The sequence below is a fragment of the Hemibagrus wyckioides genome, linkage group LG13 (genome assembly GCF_019097595.1).
Source record: "Hemibagrus wyckioides isolate EC202008001 linkage group LG13, SWU_Hwy_1.0, whole genome shotgun sequence".
NCBI lineage: Eukaryota > Metazoa > Chordata > Actinopteri > Siluriformes > Bagridae > Hemibagrus > Hemibagrus wyckioides.
The window spans coordinates 17,377,165-17,399,583 of record NC_080722.1 but is presented as its reverse complement, the minus strand read 5'-3'; the positions used below and the strand labels follow the sequence as shown (position 1 = coordinate 17,399,583).

Genomic DNA, 22,419 nt, shown 5'->3' with positions numbered 1-22,419 from the left:
AAGCAATTATGAAACAATTAGAAACTGGAGACAACTTGAAAACTGTGTGGTTTATTATGGTATCACAAGTCAGACTGCTAGAACATCCGTTGCAGTAATAATGTCATAGGAGAACTTTTGGTAGTTCCCCAAAGATCCATATTAGATCCATTAAGCGTCCTTAATTCTTTAACCTTTTGTGTTTGCCACAATAAGCTCATAAAATCATAATGTTCTACCACAAATACCCTTCAAGATGGATTTTTTATTGTTTCTGCAACAAAACTTTCAATTCAATTCAATTTTATTTGTGTAGCGCTTTTAACAATAGACATTGTCTCAAAGCAGCTTTACAATACATAGCAAATATAGTACAAAAGCTCAAGGCAAAAAAGTTCAAGATTAATATTAGACTTATATTTATAATTATTTGTATTAATCCATAATTCCTAATGAACAAGCCCAAGGCGACTGTGGCAAGAAAAAACTCCCTTGGATGGTAAGAGGAAAAAACCTTGAGAGGAACCAGACTCAAAAGGGAACCCATCCTCATTTGGGTGACACAGAGAGTGTGAATTACCATATACTCAGGAGAGTGTGATTATGAATATTGTGCTAGACAGACAGACCACCAAACCAAACGCCTCCTTACCCTGATTTTTTTTATTGTGTTTTTGCCATTTTTAAAATTTTTCCGCCTTTCTTCCCAATTTGTTAACCTGCCAATTCCCACCCACCAGCCAGCTCACCTTCCTAGGAAGGGTCTCACATTCTCCATCCGAGACACATGAAACCGGCCAATGGCAGCTTTTTGAACTGCTGGTCATGCTGCATCACAGGGCAGTGTAACACTCTCAGTGGGGATTGCTATCTCTCCTCTTCTACATTCATGTGCCCACAGAGACATTGGATTGCTGTGGCATTGTTGGGGTTTGAAGTAAACTATAGGGTGAACACTTGACTGTTACACCCCCTCAGGAACATCACACTTTTTACTTTAAAACATAAAGTAAAATCCTGAAGCTTTACACCAACACAAATGTACACAAATACATTTTTGAATTATTTTAGTTACATTGTGTTTGCACTATTTTTTGTGGCTTTACAAATACAAGGCTCTTTTTATCTCATACCTTCCCCTCTGTGTCTCTTTCCTTTTATTTCTCATTCTCTCTGGCTCAGGGTCACCATGCCCCTGCATTCCTCTCTCTGTCCTCAGGGTGTGTGTATGGTGGAGCTGCTGATAAAGCAGACCCCCAGCTCTTCCTTTCCATTCTACTTTCCGTCTCTGGCCAGTGCAAAGGGCAGGATGGGGAATTTGGGGGCTGTTGAAGGGAGGAAATGGAGATGGGGGTGTGCTTCTGACAGACAACCCACTCTTTGACTCTACACAGAGGGGTGAACTGCTGGATCTGTTCTTTGTCCTACTGGACATTTCTGAGCAGACATGTGTTGTACAGAGCTGACAGAGATAGTGGACATGTATGAAGCCCGAAGCACTTAAACTCCTGGGTTATTATTCAGTTATTTATCTTAAAACACATTCATCAGTAAGTGATATGAATTATCAAGGGTGCAGTTATGAGAGTGAGGAACGCAAATCCTGGGAGTTAGGCTGTATTAGTTTTACCCGAGGAAGTTTTAATTTACTAAAATACGGTAATCATTTATTTATAATCTCTCTCTCTCTCTCTCTCTCTCTCTCTCTCTCTCTCTTTCTCTGTATATCTGATATCTGTCTGTCTGTCTCTGTCTCTCTCTCTCTCTCTCTCTTTCATTACCCATATAAATTCCCATTAAATTCTCATGTTACCAAACATCCTCTCTGGTAAACCAAATCTAGCAAATAGTGCTTTATACAAGATGAACTAATAGTAAGTGACCTGAGAAAGACCCTATGGAGCACCACCAACAAAAGAAGTTATTGCTACCGAAGTTGTTCTTATCTTTGGTCATTTTTCAGGATTCGGTCAGTGAACCTGAGGCTGTTGAGAGACCGTGTACACCAGTTATCGAGGAGCCCCATTCAATCCCCACGCCGACTGTGAAAGTTGAGGAGCAGGAGCCCAAGGCGCCTGCAGCAGGCTTGCAAAGGCAGGACTCAGGTTCACATGGCCTCAGGGGCATCCTAAAGAAGAGCCGTTCTGCCAGCCTGGAGGCCGAGCCTGCGCCAGAGAGAAGTGAAGCTCAAGGCAGAGACAGTGAGGAGAAGCAGCAGGAGGAAAAAACGGAAGAGATAGTAGAGGAGACAAAGGTGGATGGTGGGATAATGGTCAGGCAGAGGGAAAACAGCAGCTCTGGCGATGCTCCCCGATCACCTTCTCTGTGTACATCTGAGGACAGCGAGGAGCTGGACAGCAGTCTGGATGGCAGCATGAGCTCCTCTTTCAACCAGAGGTATGATGGGAGATTAATCTGACAGGGATATACAGTATAGTGCATTGTTTCCAGTAGCTGTGGCTGCTAAATTAAATACTGACACTTCACGCTCAAGTGCCCTCTACACTCAAGTTCCCATGTATGTGTGTCTGATTCATTTATAAATTCCCTGTACATTTCTTACCATAGTGCTGAATTCACATGAAAACAGACTTTTTTAGCACATCTATAAATATCACTGTCATGAAAATGAGCCTTTAGACATGGATCCTTTAGCAGGCTTGCTAACTGTTGGCGACATAAAAATTGTGATTATTATGCTTGGCCAGTATTATATATATCTTTGTAATAACACGGCAGTGTTTTATATGCAAACATTTGTACTACTAGATGCTCTAAACATTTGCATATCATACATATTCACAGGTGTAGCAATCTCCTCTAAGTCTTAATATACTACAAATTATTTAAAATATATCATTTTTATAAATCTCGAACTTTCTGACAGTTTTTTTTCCTCTCTCTTTCTGCAGGCTGGCTGAGCTGACAGGTGATGACGAAGATTGGCGCAGTAAGCTGAAGAAAACCAAAGCCGGCGATGTGGTCCAGACGTCCCTGGCTGACCGCTTCAGCCAGCTGCAGGACTCTGAGAAAGCCTGGAAGAAGAAGGTAGACACATACGTGAATTAGAGCCACACATGCTGAAACAGCCGAGGGTTTGCAATTGGCTGAAAAACTGGGTCAAAGTCATTTGCTGGAGCTAATGTTACGGTAGAGACACACGCATTCAGGAACACATTTGGGATTCAGGAATCCACCAGCAGTAACATTGCAGCAGTGAGTGTCTTTGTACACCACGTTCATTACGGTCCTGTTCATTTCAATGAAACACGTGTGATTTCAATGACTAAATTTCAGTCACGGTTAGAATACTAGAATGAATGCGTGTTTTCTGTGAAGAAACACACTTCTTTGTGTTTTTAAGGAATTCTTCAATGATTACACAGTGTTGCTTCAACTCTTTTAGACGTACATTATAAGCCATTTTGCAAATCTTGTAAGCTTGACAAAAAAAAACTTGTGTCTTTGTGTGCTTCTGCCAGGTTTATTTTGTTTTTCTCCTCAAAAACAATGCTAGTAGCTGAACTGACTAGGAATAATGTCGCCTAGGTGTGAATAACTACAAATGTCAAGAAGTCAAGATGTGTGTGTCACATCCTGGGCATATATCCTGACCAGGATAAAACGCTTATTGAAGATGAATATGTGAATTATGTATTATCTCTAAAAGCTTTACTTATAGCTCTGTCTTTACATGTAAGAGTGGCAGCATGCCAGCAGGCTGCCCTTTGACACACACACACACACACACACACACACATAAATATTACCCACTCAAAATGACTCATATTTGAAATCTCTCTGTACATTTGAAGTTTCTCTTTACATCTCCAACTGCCATAAACCGAAACTTGCTTATTCTTGCAAAACGAGGCTTTGTGATGAGTTTTTACTTCTCCAGACTCGGTTTTACTCAGACTCTTTGATCTTTACTGCTTTTGTAGCTGAGTGGACAGGACGATTTTCATTCCCAGGCTGAAAAGTATCTTAAAGCACTTATCACCTCATTTGTGACTCTGGAATGATGAACTTTAACCTAAATGTTAGTGGATTTTCTTCCAGTAATCCTGCCAGTAAGACCTGGCTCTGCGCTACAGACTGAGCCCTCATGCTAAGGTTATCTCTGACTAAATGAGACTATCTCTGAATGAGAAATGTCCTGTACGTTCGATCTGGCATAAATACAGGTAGAAGGTTTGAATATAGGCTTCAAGAAAAATTGTTGCTCTTGGGGAGTTTGGACACTTTATGGTCATTCTGATGTTTATTATGCGGTATAACAAGCTCCAGCATGATTACATCATCTGAATCTATTCCTTAGGGCCTTAATACTGGGCATTTACTGTAGAATGTGTGCATGTTTTTACGTCTGAACTGTTGCTGATTAGACTTCAGGGCTCATTTCTATAGTCTAAGAGGAGTAATGAGAGCCTAAAGGTAGGTCTCATTTAGCAAGCTGGATATGAATGTATTTATTCATAAAATGCTTTGCAGGAGTTTACACAGGAAATGTGAAGCTTGTGAAAATTCCTGAAAAAAGTTTGTAATTTACAGGAGCTATTGAGTTGGTGAAAAATTCATACAGTGAGGGAAAAAATTATTTGATCCCCTGCTGATTTTGTACGTTTGCCCACTGACAAAGAAATGATCAGTCTGTAATTTTAATGGTAGGTTTACCTGAACAGTGAGAGACAGAATAACAACAAAAAAAATCCAGAAAAACACATTTCAGAAAAGTTATACATTGATTTGCATTTTAATGAGTGAAATAAGTATTTGACCCCCTATCAATCAGAAAGATTTCTGGCTCCCAGGTGTCTTTTATACAGGTAAGGAGCTGACATTACAGTAGGAGCACTCTCGGGGAGTGCTCTTAATCTCAGCTTGTTAACTGTATGAAAGACACCCTGTCCACAGAAGGAAGCAATCAATCAGATTCCAAACTCTCCATCATGGCCAAGACCAAAGAGCTGTCCATGGATGTCAGGGACAAGATTGTAGACCTACACAAGGCTGGAATGAGCTACAAGACCATCGCCAAGCAGCTTGGTGAGAAGGTGACAACAGTTGGTGCGATTATTCCCAAATGGAAGAAACACAAAAGGACTGTCAATCTTCCTCGGTCTGGGGCTCCATGCAAGATCTCACCTCATAAAGTTTCAATGATCATGAGAACGGCAAGGAATCAGCCCAGAATTACACTGGAGGATTTTGTCAATGATCTCAAGGCAGCTGGGACCAAAGTCACCATGAAATCAATTGGTACCGCACTACGCCGTGAAAGACTGAAATCCAGTAGCGCCCGCAAGGTCCCCCTGCTAAAGAAAGCACATGTACAGGCTCATCTGAAGTTTGCCAGTGAACATCTGAATGATTCAGAGGAGAACTGGGTGAAAGTGTTGTGGTCAAATGAGACCAAAATCCAGCTCTTTGGCATCAACTCAACTCGCCGTGCTTGGAGGAGGAGGAATGCTGCCTATGACCCCAAGTACACCATCCCCAGGTGACAGGACAACTGCACCGCATCAAAGGGACGATGGACGGGGCCATGTACTGTTAAAACCTGGATGAGAACCTCCTTCCCTTAGCCAGGGCATTGAAAATGGGTCGTGGATGGATATTCCAGCCTGACAATGACCCAAAACATACGGCCAAGGCAACAAAGGAGTGGTTCAAAAATAAGCACATTAAGGTCCTGTAGTGGCCTAGCCAGTCTCCAGACCTTAATCCCATAGAAACTCTGTGGAGGGAGCTGAAGGGTCAGCCACAAATCCTTAATGACTTAGAGAAGATCTGCAAAGAGGAGTGGGCCCAAATTCCTTGAGATGTGAGATGTGTGCAAACCTGGTGGCCAACTACAAGAAATGTCTGACGTCTGTGATTGCCAACAAGGGTTTGCCACCAAGTACTAAGTCATGTTTTGCAAAGGGGTCAAATACTTATTTCACTCAATAAAATGCAAATCAATGTATAACTTTTTTGAAATGTGTTTTTCTGGATTTTTTTGTTGTTATTCTGTCTCTCACTGTTCAGATAAACCTACCATTAAAATTACAGACTGATCATTTCTTTGTCAGTGGGTCATATTTTGTACAGGGACGATCTATTGAAGTAATGCACAGATTTTAGCACGTTCGTGAAAATTCAGATACTTCCTCTAAAGCAGATGTTGTCTCTGTGCCATCCATTTCCTGTATAGATGACATTGTCTATCTGCTAGCATCAGCTGTGTCTTGTTAGGGAAGCTTACAACTTCACATTCAGACAGAAAATGGATTGTTGATGTGATAAAGTGTAAAAAAAATAAAATAATAAAAGCTGTGATACACTAGCGTTTACAGCTTGACAGAATGTTATATGATTTGCTTCATACCAAATGACTTACTGAAATGATGTATCACTATTCTGAAGTCGTGTCCCTTAGGACGTATTATGTTGCAGCTTTTCACATGAATCAAGTAATTGGAAAATCGTCAACGTCCAGGAGGTCTGAGCCACATGTCTCCGTAATCTTTCTTCCACTTTAGATTAATCAGAGAAAAATCTGTCTTCTTTATTTCTCTCTCATACTCATACTCCCTCTGTGAAAACTCTCTGGAGAGGAATTTGACAAGTGTCAGGTCAGCTAAAACAGGGTCGAGTGAAAGCCCAGAGGTAACACCGTCTAATAAGAAATCAGCTCCAGAGACATAACAATGACCTCAGCTCAGCCCCACATACACCTGCTATTGAGCACTCTGCTTCCTGATTTACTTTATAAGCTATTGAGTATTACTCATAGTTAATAATTTAAAGATGTCAAATAATTCCTTCCTTTGGCATTCTTTTGCTGACTTTCTGACTCATATTTTGTCCTTTTTTCTGTACTTCTACAGTCTATATTCTCCTTCCCTACTTTAGGCTTCTGTCCTGTCTTCTTCCTATCCTCCCTCTCAGCTTCTGCTTAGCCTATAGTTCTTTATGGTCAGGTGAGTTTATACCTGTGTGTTTTTGTTTTGATGCATGGACACAGGGTTTGTTTGTTTTTTTTGCATGTCTCTGAGTGTGTGACGCATGCCATCTTGTCTTTTCCATGGATCCATGGAAGTCCTTATATAGTTTCTTACAATACTTCCTGCTTTGGGTGTTTGGGTCATCCTTGATTTTTTGTAGAGGTATTGTTTAGAAGGTATTGGCTGTACTCCAAGAGTTTTTTTTAATACTGTGCCTCTCTTTGGTATAACTGTACCTTTGGGAATGGAAATGGAATATTGTTCAGTTGTGGCTCAGCATGAGTTCTAGGGAAATGCTGTCTTCCTGTGAGGCTCTGGGGCTTGTGTTTTTACTCTCTTTCACACAGGTCCCTAGCAGCAATTTCCCCGGCGTAATTGACTCCAGCAACACGACTCTTGACTCTGTATGTATGTGCGCACGCTAACGTATGCTTGTTTAAGGCACCCAAACTTCATCAGACACAATTTATCCCAAGGCTTGAATCGTTAAATGCAAGAATTTACAAGCTCAATGTATTTTTGCACTCAGCCATTGCCAGGGACACCTGCAATGACTGCATGTTCTAAAGTTCCAGATGTTGACGGGCATGAGCCGTGTGTTTCTTGGTGTCTGGAGCTCCGTCTCTTTCCTGCTCGCTCCTCTGGGTCCGTGCTCACACTTGCGGGCCGAGGGGTCATCTCCAGCTGTGCATTACCTGTGAATATTATTCCGTGAGGACTTCATTTCTGAAAAGCCTGATTCATGACGGTGGTGGCTGACTAATGTTGACAGGCTAGTAATTTATTCCTGCTGAGGGATTGTGGTTCATGATGAAGTTTCTTGGGGGAATTGAAGTGAATTGAATTGTTTTACCGTTTTCTGCTGGGTCACAGTCATACGCGTCTGGCTTTTCTCACAGAGTCAATATGAAGTAATCTGTTTTACTGTGTGTCTACTCGAGAGCTGGCTCATTCAGCCCAAGACTGAAAATACCCTTGTCTTTATTACACCAGGTGGGAAAGAGCATTGAGTAGTAACCGTAATAATTTCTGCACCTCTGAAAATTCTACACAGTTTAACCACTCGATGTTTTGTAGAGCTAATGAAAATGGCCTCTGGTTGATATCCGATAAATGTTTTCCTGCTTAATGGGTCCAGACGCTGCCATGGTAGGATCATAATTTCCTTGGACAGACATTTATTATAGCATGTCGGCAGTCTGGGCCTTTATGATGAAGAGGAGGAGGCTGGAAAAGTAAGGATAATAGAAATGTCTTGCTCTAAATTAGTGGGACTAAATTAAGCGGCTAATAACGAATAACAGACCAAACAGACAATTTACAAGAATTATAACAGCAGCATGTCTGGTGATTGCAGAGTGCAATTTATTACGCTGTACATCCATCCATGGTAATTCATTTTGATGGCAGAGATTAATTTCAGTACTACAGCTCTTGTTATGTGCAGATCATTTTTGTGAGCACTCATTAGTGCTGCGATTGAGAGAAATTTATGTCTTTCAGCTGAAAGCCATGTGTATGTGTCTCACAGCTTCTCATTCTCAAAGGCATATTTTTTATTATTTACATTACCTTTACATTAACACCATTTAACAGATGCCTTTTGCAACTAACATTTATTGCCTTTTATACAGCTGAGGGTTAAGGGCTTTGCTCAAGAGTCCTGGGGTTTGCTTTCAGAAACTTCAAATCATTAATCCAACGTCTTAACCACTAAGATACCATTTCTCACTGATTCTCGTTGGTGGAGAATAATTCATTTTTAGATAAAGCTATATGGGGACATGGGGATGTGTTAGCTCAGTGGTTAAAATGTTGGACTACTCATTGGAAGGTTGTGAGTTTGAATCCTAGGTTTGCCAGGCTGCCACTGCTGGGCCCCTTAGCAAGGCCCTTAACCCTTTTTGTTGGAGACGTGTCTAAATCTGAAAATATTTATTTTGTTCTTTCTGACATCCTGTCATCTCTTTCTCTGCAGAAATCTTCGGCTGATGTGGAGACAAAAATGTCCCTAGCCCAGCGGATGAAGATCCTGCAGGAGAAGGAAGAACAGTGGAAAGCCAAAGGGAAAGGAGCTGCCAACGACTCCACACAGTTCTCTGTGGCTGGACGCATGGCCAAGAGAGGTATACACTCATCTGGATGCAGATATGTTGGCTCTGTTTACTCCATCCACAATATGCTACACTGAGATGATTTCATCTTCATGCTGATTTCACATTCTCGTATTCAAGCGGATGACTGTCTTGTGTCTGTTTTTCTACCAGGCCTTGTATCCCCTAGTAGAGACGATGTGCCTGTTATCCTCAGCAAGAAAGCAAGCCAAAGCACACCAGTCAAGCCTTTAGAAGGTAAAGCCTCAATATTAGGAATGCAACCAAATAGAAGGATATTATTCAGGTTGAAAATATCCAGATAGAAATTGGAGGTGGACTTTTTTTATGTAGCAAATAGTCAGATACAGTATAAGGCTCAGATTATGGGCATGTGCATTACTATGAGTGCACAGTGGACTAATTCAGAACTGCCTGCTTTAAATAAGGCTACTAGTTTGTTTATATTTTGGGTAATAACAACAACTAATTTCATTATAATATTTTGTGTGAGGTACAAAATTAGTTTCTAATTGAATTTACTGAATTTAACTCGTTTCCCAGAGGCCACAAATGGAATTTGTACCTGATTTACTGTGTCTATGTTCAGTGTTGAATGTCTTTGTCATGCCACACAGAACAGTGGTGGCTATTGACTCATATGAAAGTACACACTCAGGTTTTTATAAGTATTTCTGGTTTTACCAACTCTACTAAAGGCAATATATTCATAGAAAATGATGCAAAGCCTGTGTACAGGCAAAAAGGGTTAAGGGCTGTGGCCACTGTGGGATTTAATCCGAATACATAAAATATAAATATTTGTAAAGGAGACCTAAACCAAAACATTGTGAAACTCCTCGTGTGGTAATTTCAAACTGTAGAGAGGGAACTAATTATCTCATGCAGGAAAAAAATAAGCTCCCAATGACTTTACAGCTCATCTCAGTGCATGTTGATGTATTCCGCAGAGATCTCCACTCGACCTGACGCCGAGGGCGACAAGCGCCTTGACAAACTGGAATCCTTTCTAGACAAACTTCACAATAAAGGTTATTTCAACTAATTTCTCGGATAATATTGTGCATGTATTCTATTAAGAGATAGAATCTAAACAAGTAAACAAGTGTGTGAATGTGCCTGAAGGTGTAAGCAGTAAACCGTCTACCATCGAGGTGACTGAGGAGAAGGAGAAGGAGGTAATGACTCTGGATGACGATGAGACGTTTCAGCGCTTTTTTAAGTCCACGTCCCCTACATCTCCAACCCCAAATTTGATTTTGGGTAAAGAGGAAGATTTCAGTGCTGTTCTGTTAGACTCTCCAAAGTAAGCACCATTTTTCTTCTCAAAGATGTGTCCTTTTTTCATATGCTTCTTGATGTTTTGTGTCATTTGTATCTACTGGTATCATTTTGGATCTATTCTTGCCATTCTTCTTTATCCCATCCGTGTCTGATGATTTGTCTGATCTTCTTTTTATAAATGATAGGCAATGTTTTTCACAAGTGTTTATTTTTTTCCAGGCTAACCACATCAGTAGCAGAGCACAGGCGGTCAGTGAGGCCGTCCCGCAACACAAAAGGCTCGAGGAATCCTCTACGTGCCCTGGCAGCTCGAGACGACCTGAGACAGGCTTACACCGAGCAGAGGCTCAACATAGCAACCGTGGAGGCCAAGAGGATCCAAGTAGAGAGAAGTGAGACTTTAAAACACATTTTAACCACTGAATAGTTTCCACATGAGATGAAATGAAGTCATTTTAAATGAATTTCTTTAATGCGGTTAAATGTATGTTCCTCATTCTGATGTGTTCTCAGTGGCTAAACACTCAAGACTGGCTGGTTGTGCCTTGGCTGGATTGGCAAGTAAAGAGAACTTCAAGAATGTAAACCTTCGAAGTGTTAAGTCCACTGAAGTGGTGACCAACAACAGCGCTGTGCCTTTTCACAAGCTCATGCTCATCCACATCAAAGGTGCGTGTCTCTGAGGGCAAAGTGAAATTGCCTGAGTGGAAAGGACATGAAGGAAAGAGCTGAGGTTCATAATGAACAGCATGTAGTCCTTCAAAAACGTCTGTTATTTGCCTGCATGTTTAGGTGTATATCTCGTTATGAGGACCAGTTGTCCCAGAATAGCTGAATCATTTACAAGTGCGGGGCATCATTATTAAAGGTTAATAAATACACCTGTGTTATCAATACACGTGTAGTTGCCATTAATTTTGCCGATGGTATAATTTCTTTTCAACTCCGGTTATATTTGTAAAGCTCCATAACATTACTTAACAATGACTGCTGTGCAACATTCAATGGGAAGGTTGCGCAGTTCCTGTGTAGAAAAGCACAGAGCTATTTTGAACACCGTTCTCACCAGTGCAGATCCATTAAACATAAGTACAACAGAGCAGTCTGGGGCTCTCTCAATATCAAGCACAGTGAAAAAGACAAGAAATCAGCAGTGACATTTGAAGTGATTTCTACTGAGCTTTTAATAGAATATCAGTAATAACAGTAAACTCAGGTCAATCTGCTCCTTGGTTTGTTTCCTTGCTGTTTTTACTCAGCTGTTTAAAGGTGTTTTGGGTGCATACAAGTCAAATGTAAGTTTAATGTATGTGTCATTTTGAATAATTGCTTGGAAATGTTTCATTATAAGTAGACTAAAAAAACATTCGGGTAGGAATTGAGAAAATTTCTGTTTTTTTTGTCATTTAGTTTAATTGTATTTTATATTAATGCTGCGGTCCCAAAATAAGTCAAGTTAGATGTAGTCAGCATTTGACATAAATCATAATGGCAGATTCTGTCTTAGGATATGAAATAATCACCAGTGTATAGCTCAACTCAAATTGCCATTGTTGCAGCCGGCCTCCAGTGGATTTAATAAACTATTCAGTATTGCAGGAAAATACTATAAATTACAAACTGACAGCATAGAGAGTACAAAATCATTTAACAGCATTTTTTTTCCCCTTAAATGATGATGTGAGTTACAGGGAAATGTGTGGTTATTCATCTCGAAAGTTTTTGTGTGGTAAGTTCCTGCAAAAACTAATATGAAGGGTTATAGAAGAACCTAACAAATTCTGTGCATGTGTGTGTGTATGTGTGTGTGTGTGTGTGTGTGCTGTCAGGGCGTAGACATGTTCAGGTGCGTCTGGTGGAGCCCACAGCCCGCTCTCTGAACAGCGGTGACTGTTTTCTACTAATCACCTCAAATCACTGCTTCCTGTGGTGTGGGGAATTTGCCAACGTTATCGAGAAAGCCAAGGTACTAGCACACACCCTGAATTCATATCCACTACACTGTTGTGATGAATGGGTTTTACGCTCAGGCGGTTCAGGGCTCGGCTAAATCTCATATAAGCAGTTTGAAGGGTAGAGTGTTGCTCATAGTCTCTTTTATTACTCTCTTTGATTCACTGCTCTTACAGCTGGCTCAGTGAGTCACACCAGAAGCTTCAAGGGTGGTTTGGATTAACGCTCACCCACAATGCATGCTGTCTGTGTGTGTGTGAAACAGGGCTCAGAGATGGCACAGTATGTCCAGGCTAAGAGAGACCTCGGCTGTAAAGCCCCTCAGGTCACGTTGCTGGAGGAGGGCATCAACACAAACAGCCGCTCTGCCAAGGACTTCTGGAACCTTCTCGGAGGACAGACCGAATATAGAGGTGCGAAGAACAGACAGGCACAGACAACCGAAGATGCACAGAGCAAACGTGTGCATATGGAGCGCAGATGTACACTCAGTAAACACACTCAGTCATACGTGTACAAAGTGCTGACTGGTGGATTTAGTGCACGGAACAGCCGCATTAAACTCTCATTAGAGCCGAGTTCTTTAAAACACAGGCGTCTGTTAGGTGAAGTGAAAATGAAGCAGTATACTATACTTTTATTTCAGGTGAAGTGCTAACATATATATGTTTTTTCATGTTCTGGGAGTATATACGAACACGCGTGTGTGTGTTTTATGTTCAGCCCATAAATAAGTGTTAAATAAATCAAATAAAATATATGGTGTATTTAAAGTAATGCAGCTTTTTACAGACCGTTCTCAGTCCACAGTACCTGTAACGAATGAGCAATGAGCACAACAATAATTTTGACGTTTCCTCTCTTCCACTTGAAAAAGGACGCAACTTTATTTGTTGTAAACGAATCTCTAAATATGTTTACTTTTAACATGCAGTGGTGATTCGAGGCATTACACAAGTGCGAAAACTCAGCAGAGCTTTCATTATGCTGTTGTTGGACAGCAATGCAGCAAAGAAAATTTAAGGCACACATAGACAAACACATATAAACTAATCATGGACCTAACATAGTACAGGTGAACACATTGAGGCAACAGACCAAAACAAAACAAAGGCACATTTGGGAATAATTGAAGGGAAACAAAGGGAATTTGTGACAATAATGAATCAATTCAGACCGGAAAGCAAATAGAGACTAAAATAATCAGAGAATAATTTGATCAGACATTATATAGGAACATATTATCAGCGTTTTTAAATGCAATTCAGAAACTATGCTTTGAGTTTAGACTGAATTGTTTCTTTTTTTCTGTTCTTTTGTCTTTTCTCTTTGTTCATATGCTATTGATGCTGTTGAAAAAGAGACAAGCTTAAAACTCTGGAATACTGCTTTAAGGAGGTCAGTGTAGTACTAATACAGTACTGTGTGTGTGTGTGTGTAGCTGCCGGTGATCCTGATGAAGATGAACTGTATGAGAGCGGGATTTTGGAATCGAATGGTTTTTACAGAGTGGTGGAAGACAAGTTAATGCCTTATGAGGAAGCCTGGGCCTCCATCCCCAGTGTGTCTGTGCTCAACTCCAAAGAGGTCAGACATCTCTTTCAAATCTGTATGGCTTTACATGGTGCCATTGTTTAGTGCTGTTAGAGACTGTTTGTGATTGTTGTGTATGTTTTTGTGTGTGTGTGTGTGTGTGTGTGAGCCAGGCCTTGGTGTTTGATTTTGGCAGTGAGGTGTATGTGTGGACGGGGAAGGATGTGGCTCTGAGTGACAGGAAGGTGGCAGTGCAGCTGGGCAAACAGCTCTGGAGTGGAGCCTATGATTACAGCACCTGCAGGGTCAACCCTCTGGACTCCTCCTCCGCCAATAAGGATATCCCTCAGTGAGTCATTCTTCTACTGGGTTTCATGTTGCAGCATGTGTTCCAACTGACATAACATAACTTCATTCAAATGCCTGATTACAGCTTACACGTTCACATCCAGTAACCACAATCATTATCTTTATGCATGATGCTCAGTTTATGGAGTTAGTGGGACAGAAAGAATGATCAAATAGCTTTGGGGATGGCTCACATACTCTGTGGAACGTCTGCAGAACAGATTTGTATAAAAAGGAATGTGTTATTACTTTCCCTAATCATGCTACTGATAAAGTACTGCCCCCATCTGGTGACATCTGGTAGAACACTGAACAGGGAATGGTTCAATGGTTTTCAAGGCTTGTTTTCACACTTACTGTCTCTCTCTTTTTCTCATATGTGTGTTTGTGTGTAGACAAGGTGAGGGCAGGCCGAGTTGGGCTCTGTTTGGAAGGCTTTCAGAGCATAATGAGACAGCACTGTTCAGGGAGAAGTTTCTGGACTGGGCCGAGCGTAAACCCATGAAAGACGAGCCAGTAGTGGGGGAGGTGAAGGTGAGAGTTAGTACACATGCAGTTACACCCCCACACATATGTGCAATGGAACATCACGCTACGGCATGTGGGATTTCACTAATGACTCAAATGATAATCACAGTCATTTTTGCTAATAATTCAGTTTGAAACATTTTCAGTAAACTGGACACCAAATCTCACTCTCCATCCTATCACATGACAAATACCAGTCAGAGAGGCTGAAGGCTAAACAAATTTTGCAGTCATGGCTGTCACCGGTCAGTCTAAAGAATTTGCCAAAACTGGTGCTTGACTACATTACCCATCAGCCTCTGCATATCACGCTAACGTGTCACATGTCTCACTGAGCTCACACCAGTTCTGTTTCCTCTAATCAGCACCTGGACTTAAGTTCTGCTTTCTCTGTACCTCATTGTCATGCTTCTGCGGATACTGTGTCTGTCTGTTGCTTTGACCACTGTAGTCATGCTCTTTGTCTGTATGTTTTGCAGTACTGTGTGTACTCATCACACACAATAAAGGCCTGCACTTGCATCTCTGAAAATCCCTGACACCTATCTATATCTTTATATCTGGGTGAAACTCCTTTATTCTGAGCTTTGTTCATCTCTGGTGGAAAGCTAGCTAGCTAACTGGCTAGCTAAATTATGACCTATCAACAATCACACCAAACAAAACTAGTTATCCACTTGCAAGCTGTTGTCATCTCGGGTTAAATCAGCTTCACAACTGGGTAAAGATACACAATTTTCTCATCTCACCTGATCAACAAAGAGAAAAACTCCTGCATTTTTTAACACATGAAAAACACTAATACCTAATAGAAAATATCAAACAATAGCCAAGTATCTTCATCATCACTGAAACTTTAATCAGTTGAGAAAGTCTGATATATACTCCTTTGTGTATATGTGCAGAGTCCAGTACACCAACAACCCACCTTCACCCAGGACTCGGACCTGAAGCCGTGCGACGTAAAGGCACTGCTGGATGGAGGAGACATTCCTCTAAAGATGGCTTTAGAGGGTGTAGATGTGCAGAGAGGTTATGGGTTAGTCAGGTCAGAAGACGGACGGCAGGCTCAGTTAGCCACGGTGGCAGTAGACGCATGGCACATTCGCGAGTTCGATGATTTTGCGATACCAGCTGAGAGCGTGGGTCAGCTGCACGAGGGTGACACGTACGTCATTCGCTGGAAGTACTCCATCACCAGTGTGGGTGAGTGAGATACAAGAGATAGACGTTCTAATCCATATGAGGGCATTGACATTTAGAGAATTGCCTTGTAATATCGTTCTGTATGTGCGTGTATTTGCGTGTCTTTAACAGTGGGTAAAAGACAGAAGCCTGGTGAGCTGAGTGCCACAGGTCCTGGAAGAGAGCGCACTGCTTGCTTCTTCTGGCAGGGCCGTCAGTCAAGTGTGAGTGGGCGGGGCACGTCAGCGCTCATGACGGTGGAGCTGGGAAATCAGCGGGGATCACAAGTACTCGTCACACAGGGCAAAGAGCCGCCCTGCTTCCTCCAGCTCTTCAAAGGAGGACTAATCGTCCACCGAGGCTCCAGAGAGGACAGTGATAAAAACACAGGTACACAGATTGCAAAAGAACAATCTAGATTATGAGAAATGTTTTTCATACCGTAACTCAATGCTGGGAAGATCCATCATCTGTGGTGTCACTTGTAATTCCAACCACCTACTGTGCTAAATGTCCTGCAGCGTGATTCTAGTTCCACATAAAATATTTCAAGGAATTTTTTTTTCTTTTCGTTGCTTACCCTTTTGTCAGGATTTCCTGTCAGTTACTGTTCAGACCCTGGAATACTACAGGGACTTGAATAAAAGTGTCTGTGTGTGTGTGTTTGTTTGTTTGCCAGGTGGCTGGAGGATGTTCTGTATCCGTGGGGAGGTAGTAGTAGAGGCATCTCTTCTGGAGGTTGAGTGCTGCAGTGCTAGCCTGCGCTCTCGCGGCTGTCTCCTCGCCTTGGGAGTACAACAGAGACAGCTGTACCTGTGGCGTGGCTGCAAGGCTCAGCCGACAGCCCACGACGTGGCCAAGAGGACTGTGGAGCGCCTCACGCACATGTGAGTTATCATACGTTACACACACACAAGCATAAACTTTTTAACTTTTATCTGCTTGTCTATTTAGTTGTGGATGATTCTGAGAGTGTGTGTACGTGCGTTGCAGTTGTCCTCCAGAGCTTGGGTTAAACAGCAACACTAATCTGAAAGTGCAGGAGATTGAAGAAGGCTCAGAGCCACAGGAGTTCTGGGATGCACTTGGCAAGCAGGACAGGAAAGCCTATGACTGCATGCTGCAAGGTAAATTTATCTGACCAAAATCTACTAATGGGATCATTTTAGACTGTTTTCCCCATCCAGCACCAGTAACATAGATTTATGCTTTTGATTTAGCCGGTTATTTTCCAGAAAATCATAACACTACAGTAACGCCATAAAGCAAACCATAACTGTTCAAAAGAGAGCACTGACTTCTTTTTTGTGTGTGTGCCTGTGTGTGTGTGTGTGTGTGTCTAGATCCAGGAAAATACAACTTTACACCTCGTCTTTACCGCCTCAGTGCCAGTTCTGGAGCCTTTGAAGGGGAGGAACAACTGAGTCCTTCGCGAGTGACGGGCTCTGTGATGGCGATGCCGTTCCTGCAGGAGAACCTTTACTCCGCCCCTCAGCCAGGTTCCTATACACCACTTTCATCACCCACAAATACGCTGTATTAAATCTGCAGTTCAGAACTTGTTGAAAAATTCTTCACAGTTACCACCCTAAGAATCCCAATTCTGCAGAAATCTACTACTATTGGAGAAACAAATATACATTTTCCTGGCTCTTAAGGCCAGAATTTAAAATGGGCCTTGTGTTCTCTTGCTTGCACATGCTAAAAATGTCATGTGATGGAAAAACCTATGGATGTAATAAACCATGTAACTAAGTACATGTAAATAATTCACATAAAATATTAAATATTCAACACTAATGCTACTTTAGTCATTATCTGATAAATATATCTCACACAAATGATCTCCAGTGCTCCTGCACACAAAGCGAGGTCCATAAAGACAAGGTTTGCTAAAGTTGCAATGTCCAGTAAAGATCCCTGACCTCAACCCCACTGAACACCTTTGGGATGAACTGTAAGCTGACCGAACTCCAGACCTCCCGACCTAACACCAGTGCCTGAACTCATTAATGCTAAATGAACACGAATCCCCACAACCACGCTGAATAATCCAGTGGAAAGCCTCCTCAGAAGAGTGGAGACTATTATAAAAGAAAACAGGGGATCTGTTCAATCTGTATAAGGGATCTTTATAAGAGATCCTTAGACAGTACTGTATAAGGATCTCAGTATCTCTATGTGTCTCTGGCAAAGCTGATGCTCGAAAACCCCCAAACATATTAGCCTGTCAGTGGTTCATCTGGCGCTAATAACCATTTAATCAATGCTTCCACTGTGAACTACAATTAATATTTAATCACAGTCATTTGTGTACAGTCAAATTATACTGTACACATGCCTGACTCTCACATTTTAATGCTTAGTGTCCTGGGTTACTCCTGCCAACATTCTCTCTCTCTCTCTCTCTCTCTCTCTCTCACTCTCACTCGCTCTCTTCCTTTGTCTATAGCTCTGTTTTTGCTGGATAACAGGATGGAGGTGTACCTGTGGCAAGGCCAGCAGCCAGAGGATGCAGAGTGCACGGGTTCTGCTAAGATCCGCTGGGACAACGAAAGGAAGTGCGCCATGGAGACTACCCTGCAGTACTGCAAAGGTCAGAGGTCACAGCCTTCCTGTTCAAGCTTTACTAGATTTTTTCATGCACTTATCCTGACTGTACAGGATTCGTTCCATCGCCCAAACAAGAACAGCAGAGATTTTAGGATTTAGTTGCAAGTCATTTACCACCAGCTTGAGAGAAAACTGGAACTGGAAGTGGCGTACTTGATCATCATTACAGTGCTTAATTACACTGTTTTACCACGTAAAAAAAAATTAGTATGGATTAAAAACTTGCAGCTGTTTTGTTGCATCCATGTTCAGCATGTCTTCTGCATTTCTGCTCTCTAAGATGCCCCAAGTGCTTGTTCATGAGCATCTAAAATATCCAATCACTAATTCAGTGTAAGGTTAACTGAACAGAGGTGAAATGTCTCCCACTGAAAGCCAACTAATTCATGTCTTGACTTATTAATTAATTCATTCATAAAGATTGAAAATGACCGATACGCCAGTTCACTGGTTAAAAGGGTTAACAATCACTGTGTTAGAAATGTCCACCTCAGAAACACCTCAAATATACGGAACACTACATAGAGGGTTACACTGGGTTGCTCATCACTCATCACTCTGCAACACTATCCACAAGTTACTTTCTACAAACGATTAAGTGTCTGTGCTAACTGTAAGTCAGGAATGTGACTAATGAAAATACTTTTATTATTATTAATATAAATATTATTTATTATTATTCAACGGCTTACATATGTGAGTGACTGAGAAATATGACGAAATGTCACCATCATAACTTGTTTTACTCCACAGTCAGGTGCATTATGGGTATTTTGTGGCCACTAGGGTACATTGTTTGTACATGACTTATCACACTGCATTATAGGATTAAATGAGTGCTCTTGGCGTTCTGGACTGTGTTTTCTGGCAGACCCTGAAAATACTGCTCTGTATAATGTTTCAGACACAGCTTCTTCTTGCCTCTGATTGGCTCTCTGGTTTGCCAGCTTTATATTTGCTACAAATTACTGCCAAAAAAACCAAAACAAAAGAAAACTCGCAAAGGGTTTTAATAACAAGAAATGTTTATATGGCTAAAAATCAATCAGAAAGAAAACTGAAAGTTTTTATTTCACTGCTTCTTCTAGGGCAGTGTTTGTTATGTTATGCAGTTATGTTGTTCTTCTTTGTGTATGCTGTAGTACATTATATGGCAGAGTATGCATAACAGGTCAGCAGTGAATGTGAGGCTAGTCCTGTCCCTGAGTAACATTAGTTCCTGTTGTGATGGCTGCCATATAACTGGCACTGGACAAGAAGCAAATGTGAAACTCATACTTTCAGTTTTCTGGCAACGGAGATGGACTATAACTAGAGTATGACAGACTATCTGTGTGTGTGTGTGTGTGTTTTTTTTAGCAAAGAACTCCAGGCGACCTCCGCCAGCTTATCTAATCTTGGCTGGAGCTGAGCCCCTTACATTCACTAACATCTTCCCATACTGGGAGAAAGATCCCAGCATCAGAGTGCAGGTACACACACTATCACACACAGCTTAGAGTGACTGCACACAACACTGTGAATGTTTAGTTTCAGTTCCTGTAAGTGTACCTATGTGTGTCTGTGCTGATTCAGAGTATGAGGAATAAAGTAATCCTGGTAGAAGATGCTCTGTCCAAGCTGAGTAAGAATCAGTACTCTCTGGAGGAGCTGACCACCAGACCGCTGCCTGAGGGAGTGGATCCTCTGCACCTTGAGGTCTACCTGTCTGACATAGACTTCCAGGTACACAACCTCCTCATCTGCTCACATCTCAGCAGATTTCTTTCTTTCTTTATTTTTTTGCTAGCTAGACATCAGGATGGCCCACTCAGCTTCACTCCTCAGTGATCATATGAAATGTTTCAGGCTTAAAAAAAAATCCATTTCTAAATCCAGCCTAGTTTGGATCCGGCATTAAAAAAAAACATTTTCATGAAGATTAAGATTTTGAACCTGAATAATAGAATGTGTTTATTGATTGCTAGATGTGTGTTTATTTGTTACAGACGGCTCTGGAGATGACGCGAGAAGAGTTCAGTGCTCTCCCCAACTGGAAACAGCTCAACCTAAAGAAGAGCAAAGGCCTCTTTTAGATTTGTAATGGATTCTTCACAAAAGGAAGGACAGACGCTTTTGTGTGCTGATGTGGGAACCCAGTCCATGTATAGTACCAAATGTACAGTGGGAACTTTTTTTTACACAATGAACTGACCTGGCAATTTTGTAGAGAATTTTTTCTAAATGCCAATTATGTAGCAAACTAGCTTCAAACATGAATTGAATGGATTTTATATATACGCTAAAATGCATAAAAAAAAAAGCCTATACCATCTGATGTTATTGTCACTTATATCAACTTGTGTCTGACTACAAGGGTGAATTTTCTAATTGCCAATACAGGTCTTTTGTTTTAAAGAAAAGACTAGCTTTCTAAAAACCCCTAATAAATTTGCTCTCATTAGTTGTTAGCAAAATGAAAAGCCATATAGATGTACACATAAATGCCATTCTAACAGTGTTATATGTGGAGTTTGGGCTCTAATACTGTGGCTTTCCAGCATGTACTACCTATGTTAAAGCAAATAACTGTTAATAACATTTTTGTAATTGAATATAATGTGCCGTTTATGGAATCATACACAGTATGTGCTTTGTTTCGAACCGGATCACTCCTGCATTAACCACAAGGTGTCAGGCTTCATCACATTCAAAGGAGCACTGGGTCAGAAGAAGTGCGTGGGCATAACCATGTGTTATAACATCCTAAAGTCTTGCTTTGTGTTTCATGTAAATCTGTAATATTATTGTGTAATGAATGAATGCGTTATTGTTGCTAACATTCCCTCAGATATGTAAAAGCAGTAAGAAGTCTTGTCTCGTTTTTTTTTGTTTTTGTTCAGAAATAACAAGGTTTTTTTTGTAAGTTTGCTTCAAGCCATGACAAAGAGATCAGATGGGTATGGCGGAGAGAGGTAGCTATGAGAAGCTATAAGCATGTGTATAAGTAGATGTTTATTTCCATGACAATAACTCTCACACGTGAAGGCTGACTGATGCTCAGATGTAATCTTACCATAAAGGTTTCCCAGAGTGGTTCAGAAGGTAATCTGGTACAAGAGACTCGTTATTGTGTGGGAAGACGTCATTAGGGGAAAGTCTGGGAAAGTGAATGGCGATTAGAGCGTGATTGCCTGTAGAGAGATTGGCAAGTCTGTAATGAACGCTGTAGTGTGAGGAGAAAGCAGATCACAGGAGGTAAAGCGAGTAGGTGCGGAACAATCGGATAACACGACGAGTCAAAGTGTGAAGGTGATCCAGTGGCGGGATTCAGTGGCGGGATTCAGTGATCCTCTGTCATCTCTTCCTCTCTCAGTTCTATCCTTCACATGGTTACATTCAGGATCTTTAATTAAAGCTGTGCATTATCTGGTTTTCTCAGGTTATTCGATTCGCTGTGCACATCTGTTCAGCAGCTGGGGCTCGCTGGAGAACTTACTTGACCATTGCTTTGATTTTGTCCTTTCATATGTAACTCACTCTCTCTTTCTCTTTCTCTCTGTTTATCTGTCTGTTTGTCTCTCTCTTTCTCTCACTCACTGTTTCTGTCTGTCTCTCTCTCTCTCTTTCTCTCTGTATATCTGTCTGTCTGTCTGCCGCTCTCTCTCTCACTCTCTTTCTCACTCACTGTTTCTGTCTGCCTATCTTTCTGTCTGTCTCTCTCTCTTTCTCTCACTCACTGTTTCTGTCTGTCTGTCTGTCTGTCTCTCTCTCTCAGTTTCTGTTTATGTCTTTCTCTCTTTTTCTCGCTCACTGTCTCTGTCTCTCTATCTGTTTCTCTCTCTCTCTCTATCTATCTTTCTCTCTCTCACTGTCTCTGTCTGTCTATCTGTCTGTTTCTCTCTCTCTCT

At 41.3% G+C, this 22,419-nt stretch overlaps 1 protein-coding gene across 3 annotated transcripts in view; it reads left to right on the top strand.

Annotated features, from left to right (window-relative positions):
- Nucleotides 1-21,927, top strand: part of svild (supervillin d) — a 50,529-nt gene extending 28,602 nt beyond the window's left edge. For all 3 annotated transcript variants that reach the window (XM_058406400.1, XM_058406398.1, XM_058406399.1), the window contains exons 7-28: nt 1,943-2,376; nt 2,892-3,027; nt 8,950-9,097; nt 9,239-9,322; nt 10,036-10,116; nt 10,211-10,391; nt 10,589-10,761; nt 10,883-11,038; nt 12,199-12,335; nt 12,588-12,735; nt 13,764-13,909; nt 14,029-14,204; nt 14,599-14,737; nt 15,637-15,937; nt 16,049-16,306; nt 16,596-16,803; nt 16,910-17,043; nt 17,260-17,415; nt 18,369-18,512; nt 19,889-20,001; nt 20,105-20,254; nt 20,518-21,927. In XM_058406400.1, coding sequence (XP_058262383.1) covers nt 1,943-2,376; nt 2,892-3,027; nt 8,950-9,097; nt 9,239-9,322; nt 10,036-10,116; nt 10,211-10,391; nt 10,589-10,761; nt 10,883-11,038; nt 12,199-12,335; nt 12,588-12,735; nt 13,764-13,909; nt 14,029-14,204; nt 14,599-14,737; nt 15,637-15,937; nt 16,049-16,306; nt 16,596-16,803; nt 16,910-17,043; nt 17,260-17,415; nt 18,369-18,512; nt 19,889-20,001; nt 20,105-20,254; nt 20,518-20,604 — 3,690 coding nt within the window. In that variant the 3' untranslated portion in view covers nt 20,605-21,927. The remainder of the gene's footprint in view (nt 1-1,942; nt 2,377-2,891; nt 3,028-8,949; nt 9,098-9,238; nt 9,323-10,035; nt 10,117-10,210; nt 10,392-10,588; nt 10,762-10,882; nt 11,039-12,198; nt 12,336-12,587; nt 12,736-13,763; nt 13,910-14,028; nt 14,205-14,598; nt 14,738-15,636; nt 15,938-16,048; nt 16,307-16,595; nt 16,804-16,909; nt 17,044-17,259; nt 17,416-18,368; nt 18,513-19,888; nt 20,002-20,104; nt 20,255-20,517) is intronic.
- Nucleotides 21,928-22,419: the final 492 nt, after the last annotated feature.